The sequence below is a fragment of the Esox lucius genome, chromosome 5, assembly GCF_011004845.1.
Source record: "Esox lucius isolate fEsoLuc1 chromosome 5, fEsoLuc1.pri, whole genome shotgun sequence".
NCBI classification, from domain to species: domain Eukaryota; kingdom Metazoa; phylum Chordata; class Actinopteri; order Esociformes; family Esocidae; genus Esox; species Esox lucius.
Window position 1 is genome coordinate 26784903 of NC_047573.1, and position 20550 is coordinate 26805452.

Sequence of the window (20550 nt, forward strand, 5' to 3'; positions counted from 1 at the left end):
AAAAGACTGGAAAAGTTGTGTAATGCAAAAAAAAAATAACTGGTGGAACACCACACAACGAGGACACCAGTGATGAAGGACTGAACGGGTAGGATTATTTGTCTTGACAAACAAAGGATTCCTAAACGGAGTGTAATAGAAGCCGGACGCACCGGCCCTGGATCAAAAGCATAATATGCCAAAAACCTTGCAGAAAAAAACAAAAGAACACAAGTGTTACCAATATGGAGACTCAAGCAAACACTGAATCATCGACAAAAACCCTATTCCTAGTGATGGGACGCTTGACCCTCGAGATTTTCTATCGAGACATGTCGTAATCTGAAAGTACCCGTTTCAGATAAAATAAATTAAGCTTACAAGCTGATGTGCTCGCTTTTGGTTTCGAGTCCAGTGTGAGTATACAAGTAAGTGAAACGCTGTTCATTTTCGAGAGTGGGAGAAAGTTGTTTGATGGCTGAATATAGATATTGTAACTTGTGAGATCAAATGTCTTCACTCTTCATTTCTTTACTCACTTATTAAGCATGCACTTTTACATTCAGTATTTACATATTACTTACTTATGTAAATAAAAACAAACGTTTAGGAAAAAATAAGAATACACAAATTGATAGTGAACAGGCTTTTGTAAAAAAAAATATATATATTTTAGGCAATACAGTAGTTATAGTCTTTTACATATATTGACTTAGCTTTGCGAGTGATGTGACTGACGTGAGTCCTTGAGGTGGATGAAGCTTCCGTTGAGCCAATGCAACGACATTGCTATAATCATTATTTTAACCTGCTATTAATGATTTCAACCAGTAGGTATCCTCAGTGAGCGTTGTATACACGAGGAATCGAGAAATGACTCTATGAGCAAAGCAATGTGCTAGAAAGCTTCATCGATTCAACAAGGCCTCGTTTGGCCATCACTTCCTATTCCCACCTTAAGTATATGTATATTACCAGTGGAATGTGTAGAGGTGCAGTTAAGGCAAATGCAGTACAAATGGCAATACTAAATGTGCAAAAGACAAATCGAGGAGAACAGAGTATTAAGTGGGGGACAATAGTTGTTCGGGTACAAATGGCAATTTCAAAAAGACATTCAAGATGTGCAAACCAGGCAAATGAAGGAGTGATGCATTAAGGTGGCATGTGCACTGCAGATGCAGATTTTAGCAGCAATAAGGTCCTGAGGTAGACACGTGTGTGTAACAACAAATGCAAGCACAATGGCAATCCTAAATGTGCAAAGCGCCGCTGCTGAACCACACTGTGGCGCAGTTTGTCAGAATGCTCTCGACTGTGCGGCAGTAAAAGTTCACAAGGATCTTGGGGTCCAGGCGGGCTTTCTTCAGCCTCCTCAAGAAGGACAGGCGCAGCTGCGCCTTTTTGTCCCTGTCGAAGCATTCATAGAGCCTGTTTAACCTGTCGGTGAAGGAGATGGCTGTGGGGGAGGAGTTCTTTGACCGGTAGTCTGTGAAAGCTTGGATGCCCTGCCACATGCGTCAGGTTTCAGAGTTGTTGTGGAAGTGCTCCTTGATCCACAGTTTGTGGTAATTTTTAGCCATTTTGATGCCCCTTTTCAGATTGGCCCTGGATGTGTTATAGGGCATTTGCATCGCCGGATCTGAAAGCAGTGTAACGTGCCTTAAGCAGTTGTCGGACCTCTCTGTTCATCCACGGCTTCTGGTTGGGGAAGGTCTTTATTCGTTTGTGAGTGGTGAGATTGTTGGTGCAGATGTTGATGTAATCCAGAACCGAAGAAGCATATGTTTCAATGTCCGTATGGAAGTCAAGAGTTGATTGGCAAATAAAATCACGTCTGTGTGTTGAAACTGATGCTGTAGAAGTGAGTCTGACCCTTCTGGACACAATAAGTTATTATAATGATCATTATTATTAATTGTCAACAGGTGAGTAACATGATTGGGTATATAAAGAGCATCCGAGAGAGGATGAGTCTTTCAGAAGTAAAGATGGGGAGGGGTTTGGGATCTCATCATCTATGGTACATAATACCATTAAAAGATTCAGAGAATCCAGAGAAATCTCTGTACGCAAGGGACAAGGGGAAAAACACAGTCTGTAGGGGACAGTCCGGGTGCTAAACTGGAATGCCTGCAGTCCAGACCTGCTACCCATTTAAAACATGTAATGCATTATGAAATGAAAAATACGACAAAGGAGACCCTGAACTGTTGAGGAGCTGCAATTCTGTATCAAGTAAGACTGAAAAAATTTAACAGTTCCTCAAATTTAAACCAGCACCTTTACTCATTCAATAAAATAATGAATAAATAAAAATAATGAAATAATATTCAGTCTGATTACTTGATAGTGAAGTTATGTATTATGTATTGTGAAATGTTCCAAGAGTTGCATCTGTCCATATTGGAGACATCTTTTTCACTGGAAGTCAGTGAACTCACTAGAAAAGACCAAGCTTCTGTGACCTGGTCTCAATGGCAGAGTAAAAATTCAAGGTAGACTCAGGAAAATGACAGATTCACCAAGGAAACAGCATAGTGGGTCTGCAACAACTAAGAGATCCCGTGACTTCCACGCTGAAAGAAGGCCGCTACCGTGTGAGACCCTTATGAGAGTGAAGTCTTGCACCTTGCTCATCTGAAAATCTGCGGCGCTTCTCATGACAACGTCATTTTTGAGCCTACCTGCAAGCACAGGGGTACAGAAGTCCACGAGTGAAATAACAGAAATGCGTAGAGAGGTAATCAATATGGTGTCAGAGTACACTGCAGCGCTGTTATGGCCCTCTCCATTTTGAAGAAGTAAATGTTCTACTTCTTCCACAAGTTACTTGTCACAAGACAACATAAAGGCTCCATACTGTCACTTACAGTGAGTTGTTTGAGCAGGTAATTCTTTTTTTACTACCACCTAGAGTAATGGTTCTTAAAATCAGGCTATTGGCTGATGACCCAGAAGGTATAATGTCATTGAATCCTCAAGTGGCCATCAAGGGTGCTCTACTTGGCTCACAAACAAGATCACAGGAAATATACATCCTCTATCTAGTGTATCTCCTTTGCTTGCTTTTTAACTGATGGAGCACAGGGTTAGGAAACAAAGACTATCAGAAAACAGGTAGCAGTTTAATTATTTTATTTTACTGCATGCATAGACATTAAAATCATAGGCTAAGTTCACACTAAGCAACAAGCCAAAATAATGCAATAGGATGTGAGCACAATGAAAAACACATTACACATACAAAAGCTAGTTACCGGTTTTGAGAGAGCCTGGAAAAGTTTTCCAAATAATTATATCATATTAATGACAAACCTTTTTTATTATAGAAAACAAATATGTTGATTTGCTGACTAACTCAGAATCACAGAAAATAACCTCAATCAATATTTTCCAAAGAGGTTTCAGTTCCAGCTAATCTAATTCAGGCTTTATAGTAATTGTCTTTGAATGCACCAAAATTCATTGTGTGTGTGTTTACACATGCAGCCCAGATCTGATCTCAACCTTTTCCCAGTCATATCAGCTCTTTCTCCTATATCTGAGCAACATCTTAGATCTAGACTGCCTGTGTAAATGCAGCTGGTAGGATTCAAGCTCACATAAATTCCAGTTAATTTCCACAGCAGGAAGCCTAGACCATTTACTAAAGTCAAATGTTAACAAAGCCTCATCTATTGTTTACCTTTAGGTTGCCATCCCAATACCTATCTCTCCTCCTCCTTCTCTTCCACCTTAACCCACCTCTCCCCCCTAAAGCCTCTGTCTCTCCTCTTCCTCCTCTTCTATGGCTCTCCTCCTCCCTCTCTTGCACCTTAACCCACCTCTCCCTCCTAAAGCCTCTGTCTCTCCTCTTCCTCCTCTTCTATGGCTCTCCTCCTCCTTCTCTTCCACCTTAACCCACCTCTCCCCCCTAAAGCCTCTGTCTCTCCTCTTCCTCCTCTTCTATGGCTCTCCTCCTCCCTCTCTTCCACCTTAATCCACCTCTCCCTCCTAAAGCCTCTGTCTCTCCTCTTCCTCCTCTTCTATGGCTCTCCTCCTCCTTCTCTTCCACCTTAACCCACCTCTCCCTCCTAAAGCCTCTGTCTCTCCTCTTCCTCCTCTTCTATGGCTCTCCTCCTCCCTCTCTTCCACCTTAATCCACCTCTCCCTCCTAAAGCCTCTGTCTCTCCTCTTCCTCCTCTTCTATGGCTCTCCTTCTCTTCCACCTTAACCCACCTCTCCCTCCTAAAGCCTCTGTCTCTCCTCTTCCTCCTCTTCTATGGCTTTCTGGCCTTCACAAAGAACACCCCCGTCACATCATCCACCCCGACCCTCATGTCCTGGGGTAGCGTGTACACCTCCAGCCTCACCAACGTGTACCCGCAGGCCTTCAAGCTGGCACACACCTGAGCCTCATCCAGGGGCACCACAGGGATTCGCACGCCGCGCCCGCCCATGTAGTAGCTCTCACCCAGAGCTCCAATGAGGAGCAGGTGGCCCCCAGGTCGGAGGAGGCCCCCAATGTGGCCCAGGGCCCGGTTGAAGAAGGTCAGGTCTGGGCTGACACTCTCCAGGCAGAAGCAGGAGACCAGGCAGTCGGCACCTGCTCCTGGGAGCTTTGCACTGGATTGGAGGGGGCTGGAGCGGTGTACATCGATTGGAAGAATGTCGGAGACAACCGAGCGCAGACGAGCTGCTTTCTCGCTCCACGCTGAAGGGCTGATGGGACACGAAAGGATGCAACCAATAATCCACAAACACGTTTTACAGACCTCCACGGGCATCAAACGTCCCTTACACTTACTGGACCAATTCAATTTCTTGATATGTTATACTGGAGCCCACTCAACTGGTTTCCCATGTCTACATCTGATGGATGATTGGCTACTGTTAATACCAGCAACCACTGCTAACGTGGCCTACAAGTTCTTAACGCCCACCTCTAACAGTATACATTCAGAGGTGAATACTATTAAATAAAGACAAACAGAGTCAACCAAATGAATGAACTGAATAAAGGAAATGGACGGAGTGGACTGGTTTCGATATAGTTTCAAGATGCAAAACATTTTTCTGTGGTGTGCTCAAACGAACATGACCTGGGTCTGACGGTAACATCAGCGGCACCCACCTTCGGCCCTCCAGTTTGCAGACATGCTGCAGATAGGGGGTCCAGTCCAGGCTGCTGCAGCCCTCGCCCCCCAGCCAGCGCCTCAGCTCCTGCCTGTTCACCTCCAGGAAGTCCGTGAGGAAGAGCGTGTCGAACACTTCGCAGCCGCTCAACACTTGGTATATAGTGGGTCCGGAACCCACGTCCACCAGCACCTTACCCCCCACGTCACCTGACCGGGGGAGAGGGAAGGAGGAGGCGGAAGGGGGAGGCGGAAGGGGGAGGCGGAGTGACAGTGGGCGGAGTTAGAAGACAGCACGTGAAGGGAGAGGACGTTTAAGATAGACAGTTATGAGAGAACGAAAGGTTAGAGAGAAAACGAGAGGAAAATGTTAAGGAGTGATGATGACAGAGGGAAGTGATGCAGCAATATACACATGTACCCCTTTCACAAATACGCTGTACATCAGAGGTATAGGCAAATGGTCATGTGCAATTTCTGTCAGAGCGGATGGTCTTAAGGCCAGCACATTACCATAATAATTACAGTAAAATAATAAGCAGACTGCAAAATCAAAATATCTAAACCCAATCAGAGACTTTCTTTGAAAACAACATTTCATACCTTAAATAAACGGAAACATCACATTGTGTGTGATGATTTCTGACAATTTGATAATTGGTGATCAATTATCAAATTAAATTAGTTGGGGCTGAAATTCAGGTGATTTTAAAGTGGTGTGACTAAAAAGTCAAGGACCATGGAGGATTTGATTGAAAGGTGACGCTACACAGATTCAAGCACACAACGCACGCCCACTCACCCTCTGTAAAAGCTCTGTGCAGGCATCCTAGTTTCCAGGGCACAATGCTGTCTGGCCGGTCAAAGTCCGCCCGTGGCGGCGTGTAGTTATACTGCAAATATGCTACCGGGTCAAAGCCTTGGTAACAAGCAACCATGGCCTCTATGTCCTTCTCTCTCTCATTCCCTTCTTTTTCCTTCTTCACATCCCGGTCCATCCCTCTGTTTTTTTACTCAGATGCCCCGATTCTCTTTTCAATTGGTTCCACTTCTTCCCTGTTCTGCCTTTCGATGGGTCAGCAGGTCTCTGTCAGTATTTATATCTGTGTGTGTGTGTTGAAAGTGCGTTTGTGTGTGCTGTGTCTATGTCAGTGTTCTCAAGCTTAGGGGCAGTGTCTTGCTCTCTTTGTCTCTCTCTCCGTCTCTTTCTTATCAGAAGAGATAGCAATCCCCTCTGCGTCCTTCTCGGACGGTGTGACCACCTGATACATTTGGGGCATCCGCTTTTCTTCTTCCCGTTGCCCGGGGCACTGATAGCATCATACAGAGGGCTTTCTCCCCGACAAATCCCACTAATGGCTACAGCACTCCAAGGCCCCCAGCCCCTAATCCAGACCACCTATCTACTCCATCACAAAATGGAGCTCTCAGGCAAAAACAAACGGAGTGGTTTAATGCCTGTCAATTAGCAGTCAGGTGGCCATTTGGTTTTGCTATAGAGTTGACTGTAAGGAAGGTTGGGCTATTGAGAGAGATGTTGATAAGGACTTCGGTATGAACCACCATGATACAACTGAAAGGAGAATCGGTGCAGACAAAATGTTGCGTATTTTGTTTATCAGTCTTACACAATGTAACAATGTGAACTAAGTATTCGTATGCAATAAACTGTAATGGCATGTTATTAACACTCCACATCAAAGTCATCCAAAGGCATAATGTAATCAAAACCGCACTGCTGCGTTTATGAAATCCAATGGTTATACCCCAGGAATAGGTGCACTTTTCAAAACTAGGATTGTGTGGCCCTCAGCATTATGTGATGTCTTTGCTATTAAGTTACATACATTTCTGTATTTGTTGATGGCAGGGTTTTGAAGATTGTTTCCCTTTAATTCTACGTACATCTCCACCTGTAATAATGAGAGGGGGATGATATGTGGTTAACTTGATGTGACCTTAGAATTATAAGGCTCTGCAGAAAGATGATTCTGAGATGATTCGTTTTAAAGTTCCAAACCCTCATAACTGGATCCCAGTCCTCTCCACCAGACATGAATAAATGCATTATGATAAAGCAATGGTCTAGGTTTTGGGAAGCTGTTGCTCAATTCTTATTATTTACGCACAGATATTTCAAGGAAGTGAGTTTTTCATTGTTATATTTACAATATATTAGCGCACATTTCTAAAAACTTGTTTTCATTTTGGGGTATTGTGTGTAAATTGGCAAACCATTTATATTTAGTGAATTATAAATTGAATACATTTAGGGGCACTGGGTTGAATCCTGCCTCTAACGTTTACTAAACTGGATTTAAGCAATACATTACACTGGTAATACGTTGTCCAGAGTGGGCTCTCATCTCCACGCCCCTCTTTGGAGAAAACAAACCTGCATCCCATGTAGACTACAGCAGCATAAGTAAGACAGACTGGCCGGCTTAAATCAATAACGCTTGTTATGCCGAAGAGTTGCTGTGTAGTTGGTTGCACCAACAATAAAACAAAAAACCCTGATCTGAAATGTGTTCCCCTGCGGTCCTGATAGAAGGGCTTTATGGGTCCAAGCCATACGAAGGGAAGACAACGCCAGGAAGCTATGGGACCCTGCATCTTCACACACTTATGTTTGTGGGAAAAAAATGGTATCAGTTAAGAGCTCACTTAGGTAACGCTGTGTCTGCAGGGTTTTTCCTGGCTGAAAATTAGTCAAAGGCGGTACCCCAACCCCTGCTCTACCGGACGCCCCTCTGTTGTTCATGTCCACTTTAGCAGCTATTGCAGACTACAATATCCTATCTAATTGCAATAGCAACCAAAAAACAAGCAATACATTTATTTTTTACATATTAACATGTTACATATTTTATGGTCATTTTTGGTCTTTTTTTTTTATTTAAATGTTTTACATATGTAGGATTTTACCCTGATTGTGACATCTAGTGTTGTCCTTGTTATTTGTCTTTATCATTCGTTTGTTTTGTGTTTTGTATGCTTAGAATAGATCCTTAGTTTTCTTGAGGTTTTACTGTTTTGGAATTTCGTTGTGTAACTGTGTTTTCAGTTTTGTTTTTGAACGTAGCCTTTCCCCTGTATTAGTAGTATGAGTTTCACCCCTGTTTTCGGCTCTCCTGTTCTCCCTTATGCCTATGTTAGTTCTGTTCTGTAGCCCCTTGGGAGGTATTGATTGACCTTTGTCAACTTACTGAGCCTTTTGTTTAGCATACTACTTAGAATCCCTAGAATTTAGATATTCAGTGTTTGAACCTTATATTTGATGTTTAACGACTTCACTTTGACGTTGTGATTTTGTATTGTTTGCCTCTCGATTTCTGCCTTGCCCTTGCTTGGAATTGTCAGCTGCCAAATAAACACTACCAATGACCCTTCTCTACGACTCATTCATTAAACTCACGTGTTTTTTTGTTCTTCTCTGTCGGTCCAGGACTACATTTTATTGGATTTAAGTGTGTCCAGCTTATAGTGTCTGCCTGGCTATTTTCCTAAGCCCCCAAACACATTGGCTCCAAATACCTCAAGCATACAGAACATATAATTCCCTCTTTATTATGTCTGAGCCACCCGAAAACATTGTGCCATTGAGAATCAAAACTATGTTTATTAGAAGATTTAGGAATCCCATAAAAAATATGAAATCACTCATCAAGCTTTATAATTCATCACAGTCAATATTATTGTTGTCTATTTTCTTTGTTAAACAATGTTCTTGTTAATTTAACTTCCATTAAAAACGCATCAGAGTTGTAGGCCTAAATATCAAGACTGCGTCAACGCCCTGTGATACACTGGCTTGCAGCATTGCAGTGCAGAAGCATTTACAGAACGTTTGGTCTTGTGTATGTGTTGGATTTATCCAACGTATGCCTCAAATTGACTGCATGAATGCAGGGTGGAAGTAATAACTGTTTCTGCACTTAGAGAACTTTTTCTTATAAAAATTGTCTAAATTATCATTTTTTTTGATAATTCACTAAAAACAACATTAACAGTACATATTTCAGAAAAGCATGGAGGTTATTACAGTATTAAACAGTCAAGAGAGTATTGATAGGCTCATTCAACAATTAGAGCAACTGCTGAGATTGCGAAAACAGGCTTGGGACTTGGGATGGAAGAGCTTCAGCTTTTAGGAGAGGAATTTCATAGCTACTTTCGTCTGGACCAAGGCCAATACAATCAACTGTTCCAGATGGTAGGACCATGGCCCAAAATGGACACAAAGTAACGCGATTTCATTTGTCAGGTTGAATGCCTGGTCATTTGTCTCCATTATGAATTAAGAATTAGGAATTAGGAACTAAACAATCTAACTGAAAGGGCCCATGTTATGTAATTGAGTTTTCACGAAATAGAGAGAATAATATTCAGACCGGTATACTGTATTTTATATGTTAATCAAAGGAGTGGTCAGAGTGGAGTGTAATGCTAAGATTTCTCACAGTTTTTGGGGATAAGACCAAACAACAGTTGAGGTTTAATGTGAGATTGCCGAAACAACTCTGTTTCTTGGGTCCTAAAAGAAGCATTTCAGTTTTTCCTGAGTTACGGTACGTTTTAATATGTCTTAAATACATGTAAATATATTTACATGAATTACAAAATTTTAGTTGATAATATGCATTTAGCGTTTACATCTAACTGATATATTTCCATATTTGTATTGTTTCCTGTCATGTGTATATTATGTAATCTAGGCGTTTCTTTGAAGTACAGAGAGGATTGGCATTCATACTGTGTTAAAATGTATGCATATTGTTTTCATAATGAGTCTTTTTTTAAATGTAAACTTTGAGTGCAAAGTTGTTCATTACTGCTTGACAGTAATGGTGTGTTTACAAAACATTTATCATTATATTGTGACACACTGGCAGTTGTATGATACTGTGAAAAAAGATGACTGACTAATCAGTTGTTTCTTTACTTGTTTCTTTACTTTACAATGTATTTAATAGAAATTATGGTAAATACATACTGTACAATTTACAAATCTGCTCTTGTTTGTAAAAGATAATAATTGTCTTTTCCCAGTAATTAATGTAATGCAATAAGGCATAGACTGGTGGTTATGTTGGTTTGCTCCTCATTTTGCCAACAATAAATAGTTAAACTCACTATAACAAGATTATCTGGAAAAATAAATCTTGAAGGTTAATTCCATGATGTGTTAATGAGAAATGCTTAAAGTACTGCATATTAATATATTTAATTATTTTAACACATAATATTCAATGTGACATACATTGTAATATGATATTGTGAGAACCACAAGTTACATATTTCATGAACATTTTGCTGGGCACATATGTAAATATTTGTTGAGAAATCCTCTACATATATATGCATATATGCTTTGCACAAGTTTTCCATGTGGGCTGAGGTGTGACTGTCTGGCCACTCAACATATAGGCCTGGCTGGTGATGTGCTGCAGAGATGAAGGTTCTCCTGTTTCCTCACTGGAAGCCTGAAGCTCTGTCAGTCAACTTTGAGGGTTTTAATTTCCTATGTAAATAGATTTCATTTTTTTATATACATTTTCTAAAAATATCTAAAAACCTATGTTTGCTTTCTAATTATGTGGTATTGTTGTTAGATAAGGGGGGAAGAAATCATACATTTTAGAACAAGCCTGTAACGTAACAAAATCTGGAATAAGTTAGCTTAATTGACTATGTAATTCACACCAGTCTCAGCCAAATGCCTTTAACCTCTCTCATCCTCTGTCCGACCCAGAATCTGCACTGGGATAAGCTATATGGGCACCATTAAATCCACATCTAAACCAGAACCAGCCATTGTCCTATCAGGTCATGCTTATTTGGGCATGTGGTGTTGTGTCTGAAATATATTATAGAGATATTATAGAGAGTTCTAGTTTCTCCTTTTTCTTGTTTATCCAGTCATCTTTTTATCAAGACTTCTTTCTTATCAATTAAATATCAGGTCGTCTGTTTACAACAATGTTTTGATTTGTACAGTTTTAATGGTTTTCAGGTTTGGATACATTAGGTAATGTATGAATTGCCACTAGCGCAGGTAAAACTGCCACGCTAGTCTTTGTCATGAGAAAACCAACTTCATTATACATTGAACTGGATCGTGAAGGTGCACAGTCCATGTTCATGTAAAATCCCCCAACGCCTTAACAAAACATTTCCTTATTGACTGATTCATGTTTTGATGGCAAACGACTGTTCCTGCACGGTCGCAATCCCAGTCAGAGGAAACAGAAGGCAAAAACAAATCCAGCACTCAAGGTTGTTTCATGAAAAGGAACTGTAACATGTAAAAGGCTGACATTCTCCAGCTGCCTACAGCAAGTGAAACATATAACCTATGTTACAAATAAAACAATAAGCAACACTGAAACAGAATTTAGGAGCTGACACAGTATGACATGCCTTCATAGACATCTGACAAGGCTCAAGAGCTCTCTCTATCAAATGCCTTGACAGGGTATTAGTACAGGACAGGAGCGTGTTGCTGACTCCAACGGTAACTGGAAATACATAACAGCCACACAATTCGCTTTTTAAATGGTCAACTAACTTCCAGTGTAATAACATATTTTGCGATACATTATGTTTTTCCTTCCAAAGAAGAGCCAATGAAAATAACCCTGTCTCTCTCTTCAGCCAGCAGACATACGTCTGGAGATTCGGAGGGCCCTGGTGTTGCGAGGGCCCTCAGGCAGATCCGTGAGGCCCCCATGAGGCATCCTTTTGTCCTGCCGCGTGATGCCTGAGAGGCATGCCTGAGAGGGAGGTGTTTGCTGTGTGGAGAGGGGCTGGCGACAGGATTTTCGTTGACTGTCTGTCTGACTGACTGACTGTCTGACTGTCTGTGTGTGAAGAGGAAGGCTCTAGGGAAGTGAACATCTGGCTCCAATGTCAATGTGTTAGGCAGCTTTCTGTTATTAGTAAATTACTTGGACACAGCATAAATAAAAAGATCTTTCATACACCACATCTGATTGGACAAAAGATATAGAGAAACACATTTGGGATCATTGATTGAAGAAAGAAAAACTGTCAAAACAAACGAAAAGGGCACTCCTAAACCCTGCAGTCAAACTGCCCCTACCTGACACAGCCTGCCCCCCTGCCTGTCCCACTCTCTGTCCCCCTGCCTGTCCCACTCTCTGTCCCCCTGCCTGTCCCACTCTCTGCCCCCTGCCTGTCCCACTCTCTGCCCCCCTGCCTGTCCCACTCTCTGCCCCCCTGCCTGTCCCACTCTCTGCCCCACTGCCTGTCCCACTCTCTGTCCCACTCTCTGTCCCGCTCTCTGTCCCACTGCCTGTCCCACTCTCTGCCCCCCTGCCTGTCCCACTCTCTGCCCCCTGCCTGTCCCACTCTCTGTCCCCCTGCCTGTCCCACTCTCTGTCCCCCTGCCTGTCCCACTCTCTGCCCCCCTGCCTGTCCCACTCTCTGCCCTACTGCCTGTCCCACTCTCTGTCCCCCTGCCTGTCCCACTCTCTGCCCCCTGCCTGTCCCACTCTTTGCCCCCCTGCCTGTCCCACTCTCTGCCCCACTGCCTGTCCCACTCTCTGTCCCCCTGCCTTTCCCACTCTCTGCCCCCCTGCCTGTCCCACTCTCTGCCCCCTGCCTGTCCCACTCTCTGCCCCCCTGCCTGTCCCACTCTCTGCCCTACTGCCTGTCCCACTCTCTGTCCCCCTGCCTGTCCCACTCTCTGCCCCCTGCCTGTCCCACTCTTTGCCCCCCTGCCTGTCCCACTCTCTGCCCCACTGCCTGTCCCACTCTCTGCCCCACTGCCTGTCCCACTCTCTGCCCACTGCCTGTCCCACTCTCTGTCCCCCTGCCTGTCCCACTCTCTGCCCCCTGCCTGTCCCACTCTCTGCCCCCCTGCCGGTCCCACTCTCTGCCCCCTGCCTGTTCCACTCTCTTCCCCCCTGCCTGTCCCACTCTCTGCCCCACTCTCTGTCCCACTGCCTGTCCCACTCTCTGCCCCCTGCCTGTCCCACTCTCTGCCCCCCTGCCTGTCCCACTCTCTGCCCCCTGCCTGTTCCACTCTCTGCCCCCCTGCCTGTCCCACTCTCTGCCCCACTGCCTGTCCCACTCTCTGCCCCACTGCCTGTCCCACTCTCTGTCCCCCTGCCTGTCTCACTCTCTGCCCCTCTGCCTGTCTCACTCTCTGCCCCACTGCCTGTCCCACTCTCTGTCCCACTGCCTGTCCCCCTCTCTGCCCCCTGCCTGTCCCACTCTCTGCCCCCCTGCCTGTCCCACTCTCTGCCCCACTGCCTGTCCCACTCTCTGTCCCACTGCCTGTCCCACTCTCTGTCCCACTGCCTGTCCCACTCTCTGTCCCCCTGCCTGTCCCACTCTCTGCCCCCCTGCCTGTCCCACTCTCTGCCCCCCTGCCTGTCCCACTCTCTGTCCCACTGCCTGACCCACTCTTTGTCCCACTGCCTGTCCCACTCTCTGTCCCCCTGCCTGTCCCACTCTCTGCCCCCTGCCTGTCCCACTCTCTGCCCCCCTGCCTGTCCCACTCTCTGCCCCCTGCCTGTTCCACTCTCTGCCCCCCTGCCTGTCCCACTCTCTGCCCCACTGCCTGTCCCACTCTCTGTCCCACTGCCTGTCCCACTCTCTGTCCACCTGCCTGTCCCACTCTCTGTCCCCCTGCCTGTCTGCCTATTTGGCAGATTTTCTGTTTTTCTTCTCAATCTCTTGTTCGTCCGTTAGATAATCTGTCTCTATATCTTGCTGGCTGAAATGTAAACCTGTGAATCTACCCTTAACCCCTTAACTAACCATAATTCTAACCATAACACTGCTCATAACTTTTTCTCTAAACCTAACCTTTAAGGCAGAAGTAGCCTTTTTCCTCCTGGGGACCAGTTGGTCCCCAAAGGTTGGATTTGTCTTGTTTTAGATCCACGTGGGGATTTTTGGTCCTCAGAAGTATAGGAAAACTTCTATACACAAATATACACACCAGACACAAACACTTAAATGACAACACTCTTTTTTCAATGAGATTCAGCATTTTAATCATTTTTCCCGTAGTACAGAATGATCACCCACCAGCGCCCTGCTCTTGCGGGGAGGTGCCAACCCGTAGTAACGAAACGCTGAAAACGTGTTTCCATCACAACTCATTTAGAATGGAGATGTGGTGTCAGGCGCTGCTGTAGAGATCTGCAGGTGATGTAGGGGAACAGGATGGGGAGGACGGAAGCAGACACTGATAGGTGATCTGCCCTGTAGCACGCACTTACACGCTCGCCAGCGCACACACACACACACACACACATGCGTGCTGACCCACCTTTAAGAGCGCACCTGTAGCCGCATTAAGAACGTAAAGCAAACTCAATTCCATGGCTAGCGTGAAATACTGCGGATGGAGCTGTCCAATGAGTTCAAATAGTTGGTTACGTGTTTAATAACTCAAATAGTGTCGGGTGGGCGCTCAAGTGTGCCTGCCTGGCAGTCATGAGTTCAGTGGTCATGGGATGGAGCTTCAGATACGAATCAGCAGGAAGAAGTATATGATAAGGACGCAGTGTGACTTGTGTCACTCATACTCTCACATGCAAACACACACACACACACAGAGGTATCAGTTGGTTAGCCTTAGGACAGACAGCTGAAAGGAGATGCAGCAGTGAAGTAGATAACAAACCATAGACAATGAGAACAGGGCAGAAATTCACAGATGATCAGAGAGGGCAGCGAAAGAGAAAATGTCTGTTAATTAAGATTGACCGAATGAAAGCAGAATCCGATTGGTCATTTTAAAGAGACTGTGCTGCTCTATGATTTTTGCATATGTTTTAGATGATTTGGGTATGAATTCTATCATGCTAACAGGTAGGATGTTAACGTGGCTTCATTGTTTGAAATAATAGCAGTTGCTGCCAAGTGTTTTGAAAGACCAAAACATGGATGGCCGACTGTCTGACCATACATCGTTTTATGTGTTCTTGTGGTGATTCATCTGAATCAATCCCTGGGGTGTGTTTAGGAGGTAAAAACACTTATGTTAAAAGTGAAATACTTCATCTGGAACAATCTTTTTCACATTTAGAGGCATGACCTTGGGTTTACTCATTCTATTTCTAATCTCCAAAAACTAACCCTGTTTATAAAGAATGGCCTGGAGTGAGATTTCTTCTAGAGCTCTAGAATCAGCTTCTCCTTCTCCTTTACCTTATAGGGGCAATCAGCAATTCTGAGTCTGGAAAAAAGTTCCCACTGTCACATTCAGACATGGATGGAATAACCTTCCACAATATAAACATTATTGTTTAAAGTATGTAATGTTACTTTCACCTTCTAATTTACTTTGTTTTCACACATTCAAGAAAAACAAGTTATTTCAAGATCTGGTGGGTTACGACATTTGAACTAAGCTTGTGCAGCGTTTGTGTATTTGAAGAATCAATGGGTACAGGCTGTAAGTGAAAATGTAGCAACTATTAATGCACATGCATAATTAATACATATATAGACACAGATGGAGCAACTATAATGTACATGCTTTATTATTGTACAGCTAGAAATAAATGTTGCAAATGCAAATGGCTCTTTTAACCATTAGTGAGGTAAATGAAAAACCGACCCAAGATCAATGTGTCCAGGGGTAAACTCGCCCAACAGATAAATGAGCTGTACCGAGATCGAAATAGGGGAAATGGCAATCACTTGTTGTGCTATTGATCTAGACTGACATCTAGTGGCCACGACTCATAACACACTCATGAATGACCGCACACACACACACACACACACACACACACACAGTGAGAGAAAGAGACACACACACACACAAACACAGGATAATAATAAAGTATTAACAAACCTTTCAGTTTCCATATACATCAAAAATGCAGACAATGTAAATAGTTAGACACATAAAAAACATTGACTTTCCTTTATTACGGTCCTTGTTCATCTCGCTAGGCTTCATATACACAGGAAATGGGTTAGTGTGCTGCGCCTCTCTGTTATCAACTTGAGGAAAAAAGATAATAACAAAGCAGATAAAACTAGCCATCAGTGAAATGGTTGAGATCCAGGCTGTTTTTACTGCGTACCTCACAGACCTCACAAGGCTTGGAGACGGGTCCTTCAGGAAATACCTCTGCCTTTCATTCACTCGCTATCAAACGACAACAAATGTTACAATTTTTTGTTACATTGAACATGTTGTAAAAAAATAAACAACGCAAGTCCTTCATACCGATTACAATTTACATTTACGAAAATAATTAAGGGCAAGCAAATACTGCATGTAAGTAAATATATTAACTCAATCTCATTATCATGAGTGGTCAGTAGCCAGTACTATTAAGAAAATAATAATATTCGGAGAAGCTTGATTTCCCCTGTACCACCTCCTTCAGGGGTGTCCTGCAATTCACAGTTTCAATAAAAAAAAGTATGTGAACAAAAAGCAATTTGATGGGTCGACACAACCTTATTGGTAGATTGAGGGGTTTGATTTGAAAAGGAGTATTCGAAGACAAACTACTGTAAACTGAGTTTCTATGGAGAAAAAAGGTTCAGCTCCCCCATAATGACTGCGGTTCAACAGGACAAAGACACGTTTAGGATAGTATTTTCAGACTGAATGTACTTCAGAATGTATTGGCTGGTAACCAAATTGTTGCAAGCGATCCTGCGAGCATTTATTAATCCGCAAGATATCCATCTATTATTTAATATAACTCAAAGACAAGAAACACATTGAGTTTACAGATCAGTAAAAAACTAAGAATGCTGTAAAAACTGTGTCCCTGTGTTTTATGTAGGTTACACAGATCATTTTCAAGAGGTGGCTTCGGAAAATAAATTCATCTCTGTGTATTTCATTAAACACAAAGTAATGATTCTATGTATTTATTAGAGAGACCACTTGAGGAATTGAATTACCTAAAATGTGTAATTGAATAACCTAAAATATGTTACTTGGATGTACTATAGTGGCACAATGGCAAAATATAAGTACCAATTATTTAAAGTAATTTGGCTACCATATAAGTTGTTTTGGAATTGGAACCCACATGAAGTTATATCTGGAGTTTGAATTGGCTGTAAGAGAGCTGAATTTGTTTTAGACACTTCTTTCAAAATTTGCAAAAGGCAGATGGAACACTTTGACCAATGTGGCCTTCATTAGCCAATGAGAAAGCCTTGAAAAATTCCTGCAGAAACAGGTATTGGGTTAATCAGCTGAGGCTACCGACCAATCAATTCCCACAACACTTCACCTAGTGTGTTTTGTGCAGCGAAGCACCAATAGGTACGGCTTTTAGATGGTAGTATGAAGTGGCTGCCTCAGGCTAGACTGGATACAATAGAAGTGTAGTGTAGAATGATCCATAGTCAGAAATGACACTCCATTTGACGCAACACTTCGCTGTATTTCATCTGCTCATTTCAAAAGATGAGAAATACTTCACTTGAATAGAATGGACCCTCCCTATAGGCCAATCTTAGAATGGTAGGTGTTAAAGGAGTTAAGGATTGGAGGACTGAAAGCAGACCCGAAAACAAGAGCAATCGGATTTGAGAACTGGTCATTATTTATGTTCCCAAAATAGCCTTAAAGTATTGTTAAAGGGATAGTTCGGCCCAGATTCCTATTTGGGTAAAAGTCCACTTACGATGAGTTGTTCCTGAAGGCACATAGTCATATTTCAAAACAATCTATTATTCAGCTCTGTCCCAGTCTGTAATTAGCATTATTAGCATCGTACAAATTCATGAATGAAGCATCCCGCTTTACAAAAGCTGCATTGCGAGCGGAAAGCTGCTCCATAACACTCTAAACTTAGAAACTAAGGTGTTGTTCACCTCAAAGAACATAAGAAAATAAAGTTAACATTTTTGCAATGTAAATCTCATTTGCAAATAACCTGGTACTTCCTTTGTTCACCGGTTAGTTTTGTTCACAATCGTATCAATTCCCCCTCAAGTTTTTTCGAGAAGAGGAAGTATACATGTCACAGTAAACAAAAGTTAGCATTCGCTAGCTAAAATGCAAGTTTCCTATTTTGTCGTAGATATTCACCTTGGACAGTGAAGGTTTACATTTGTGTAGTTGGCCCCCCACCAAATGCAAAACGTCTGCAAAATAGGCTTAATAGTTTGTGTTCTGTTTGTGCTGTTAACATTTTTGTTTGTGCTGCAGTCATGTTTTAGATGTTAAAGAATGTTTTATAGGTCATTCTGAGGTCATTCACCCCCAACATGCTCTAAATTCACCCAAAATAGTCTAGTTTCTTTTGTACTCTGTTTTAAATGAGAGCACAAACCAGCATAAACCAGCACAAACGGAGTACAAACGACTGAGACTATTTTGAGTCAATTTGAAGCATGTTTGGGGGGCTGGTGATGTCATCACCTGTAATTTAATGTTTAATATTTAAAACATTGAAGCAGCACAAACAAAAGTTTTAATGACACAAACCAGCACAAATGGAGCACACACAAGACTATTTTGGACGAATTCTGAACATGTTCAGGGGCTGAGTGACCTCAGAATGACCTACACTATTATATTTAATATCCAAAAAATTACAGTAGCACAAATGAAAATGTTAACAGCACAAACCAAAAAAAATGGAGCACAAATGATTGAGTCTATTTTGAGTCAATCTGTTGCATGTTCGGGGGACTGCTGATGTCATCACCTGTAATTAAATGTTTAATATATAAAACACTGCAGCAGCACAAACTGTAATGGCACAAACGGATCACAAACAAACAAGACAAGTTTGGTTGAATTTGGAGAATGTTGGGAGGGCTGAGTGAATCACTAGAATGGCCTATAAAATATTCTTTAATATCTAAAAAATAATAGCAGCTCAAACTAAAATGCTATCAGAACAAACCAGCACAAACGGAGCACAAATAATTAAGCCTATTTTGCTGAACTGTTGCATTTGGTGGGGGGGCCAACTTCACCAAGGTAACTTAATTTCCATGAGAGACAAAGGAAAATGCATATGTATCACGTCTGACTCTGAATGTGACCAGGAAGAATTATTTTTTGGGGGGACAGAGCCTTACTTGTTCGAACCAGAATACACAGAGAAAGAATTGACCGAATAGAGGCTCAGAAAGCAGCTGACAAGGGGCTCAATAGTGACCCAGTTATTCCCCAACCCTTGCCCAGAATATTTGGAGATTGGTGGTGTAGTTGTGGATCATGCAATCTAACGCCAACTGAAACGGATTGCTTTTGTAGCAACGAGTGGGAACTATTGATGACACTGTTGAAGAACATGAATGACCCAGTCCCTGAAGCTGAACTTGTTCTAAAATATGTGGTTGGTCATCCGGTTTTTGCCCCCCTCACAACTGGCAGATATTCTTCGGTGGATTTCAGCAATGTATTTATCGTTAAGGAAAATGCTGTGGTCATGTTTTGTTTGCAAAGAAAGGTACAAGGGACATGGGAGAGATTTGAGTTTTCACTCGTTTTTGTATCGTTATCCATAGTTATATAAACTTAGTTTCTTATTGCAATAAATTACAAGGATGTGGGAGATTTATAGGAGCAATGATTATAACTAACTAAGCGTTTGGGCAAAAACAAAGACATGCACCCCTTTGGGTCCTGAGGACCAGGATTAAGAAACACTGTCCTATACTATATACAATTTACAGATGACACCTACTAAATATGTTATGTACCGAAGGAAATTAAAAAGACTTTCCTGTGTCGCTGCTTGATGAAGATAAAACCCAGGCTATTCACCAATTCCATCTTTTGGGCTCTTAGTCTCATAGTCTCATAGTAAGCCATTGATTTTCTGTAAGTGACCGGTGAACTTTTTCCACTTTTAATGTGACCTATAATGTGAACAATTCAATTGTGCACACTTATGCAACCCGGTTATGGTAAAGTTTTTATATTTAATTTTTCCCCCCTCGAAGATTTCAGTTTGTTTTTCAATGGAATTGTTCACATTATAGGTCACATTAAAGGCTGAAAAAGTTCTGACATGATTTATCTTTGTCTCATTCTTTTACAACTTGGCATTTTAACAGGGGTGTGTAGACCTTTTATATCCGCTGTATATTTTACAGTTTGGGAAAGACAAACCAACATCCTCAACCAATTATAGTTCCCATTAAAGTCAGGACTGTAGGTTGCATAAAAAAAGATAAGAAATCAGGTTGTAAAAGCTTGTGCTTAAGGGTTTCAGCCCTAGTTAACCTCAGCATTAAGTCACATCTTGCACCTGAACATCTCCACGTAATCAAACACCGAGACAAAAAGCATGAACGCATGCCTCCATTTTGATACTGAAAAGACACGGCCCAAATTAGGATGTGTGCAGGGTGCTGGCAAAAAAACACACAACTTGGAACGTGCCTGATGATAAGCATCTCATGGTTACACTGCAACCAACACTTTTCTTCAGATAGTAACGACGTGATTAATAAGAAACATCAATAT

General features: G+C 42.4%; 1 protein-coding gene across 1 annotated transcript; it reads right to left on the reverse strand.

Moving 5' to 3' along the window:
• Window positions 1-4168: 4168 nt before the first annotated feature.
• On the reverse strand, window positions 4169-6385 carry LOC105006836 (phenylethanolamine N-methyltransferase). Its single transcript, XM_010865537.5, has 3 exons — window positions 5899-6385; window positions 5096-5306; window positions 4169-4683 (listed from the first exon to the last, which is right to left on the reverse strand). Exons 1-3 carry the CDS (start codon window positions 6092-6094, stop codon window positions 4242-4244), a joined length of 849 nt encoding a protein of 282 aa, XP_010863839.1. The 5' UTR covers window positions 6095-6385; the 3' UTR covers window positions 4169-4241.
• Between the last annotated feature and the right edge of the window lie 14165 nt (window positions 6386-20550).

What these genes read in the sequence shown, in the direction of transcription:
- LOC105006836 (XM_010865537.5), bottom strand. Translation starts at nt 6,094, where the DNA reads ATGGACCGGGATGTGAAGAAGGAAAAAGAAGGGAATGAGAGAGAGAAG. An exon ending in GCACAGAGCTTTTACAGAGG is followed by an intron (nt 5,307 to 5,898) that starts GTGAGTGGGCGT and finishes TCCCCCGGTCAG; the next exon opens with GTGACGTGGGGGGTAAGGTG. An exon ending in TGCAAACTGGAGGGCCGAAG is followed by an intron (nt 4,684 to 5,095) that starts GTGGGTGCCGCT and finishes GTGTCCCATCAG; the next exon opens with CCCTTCAGCGTGGAGCGAGA.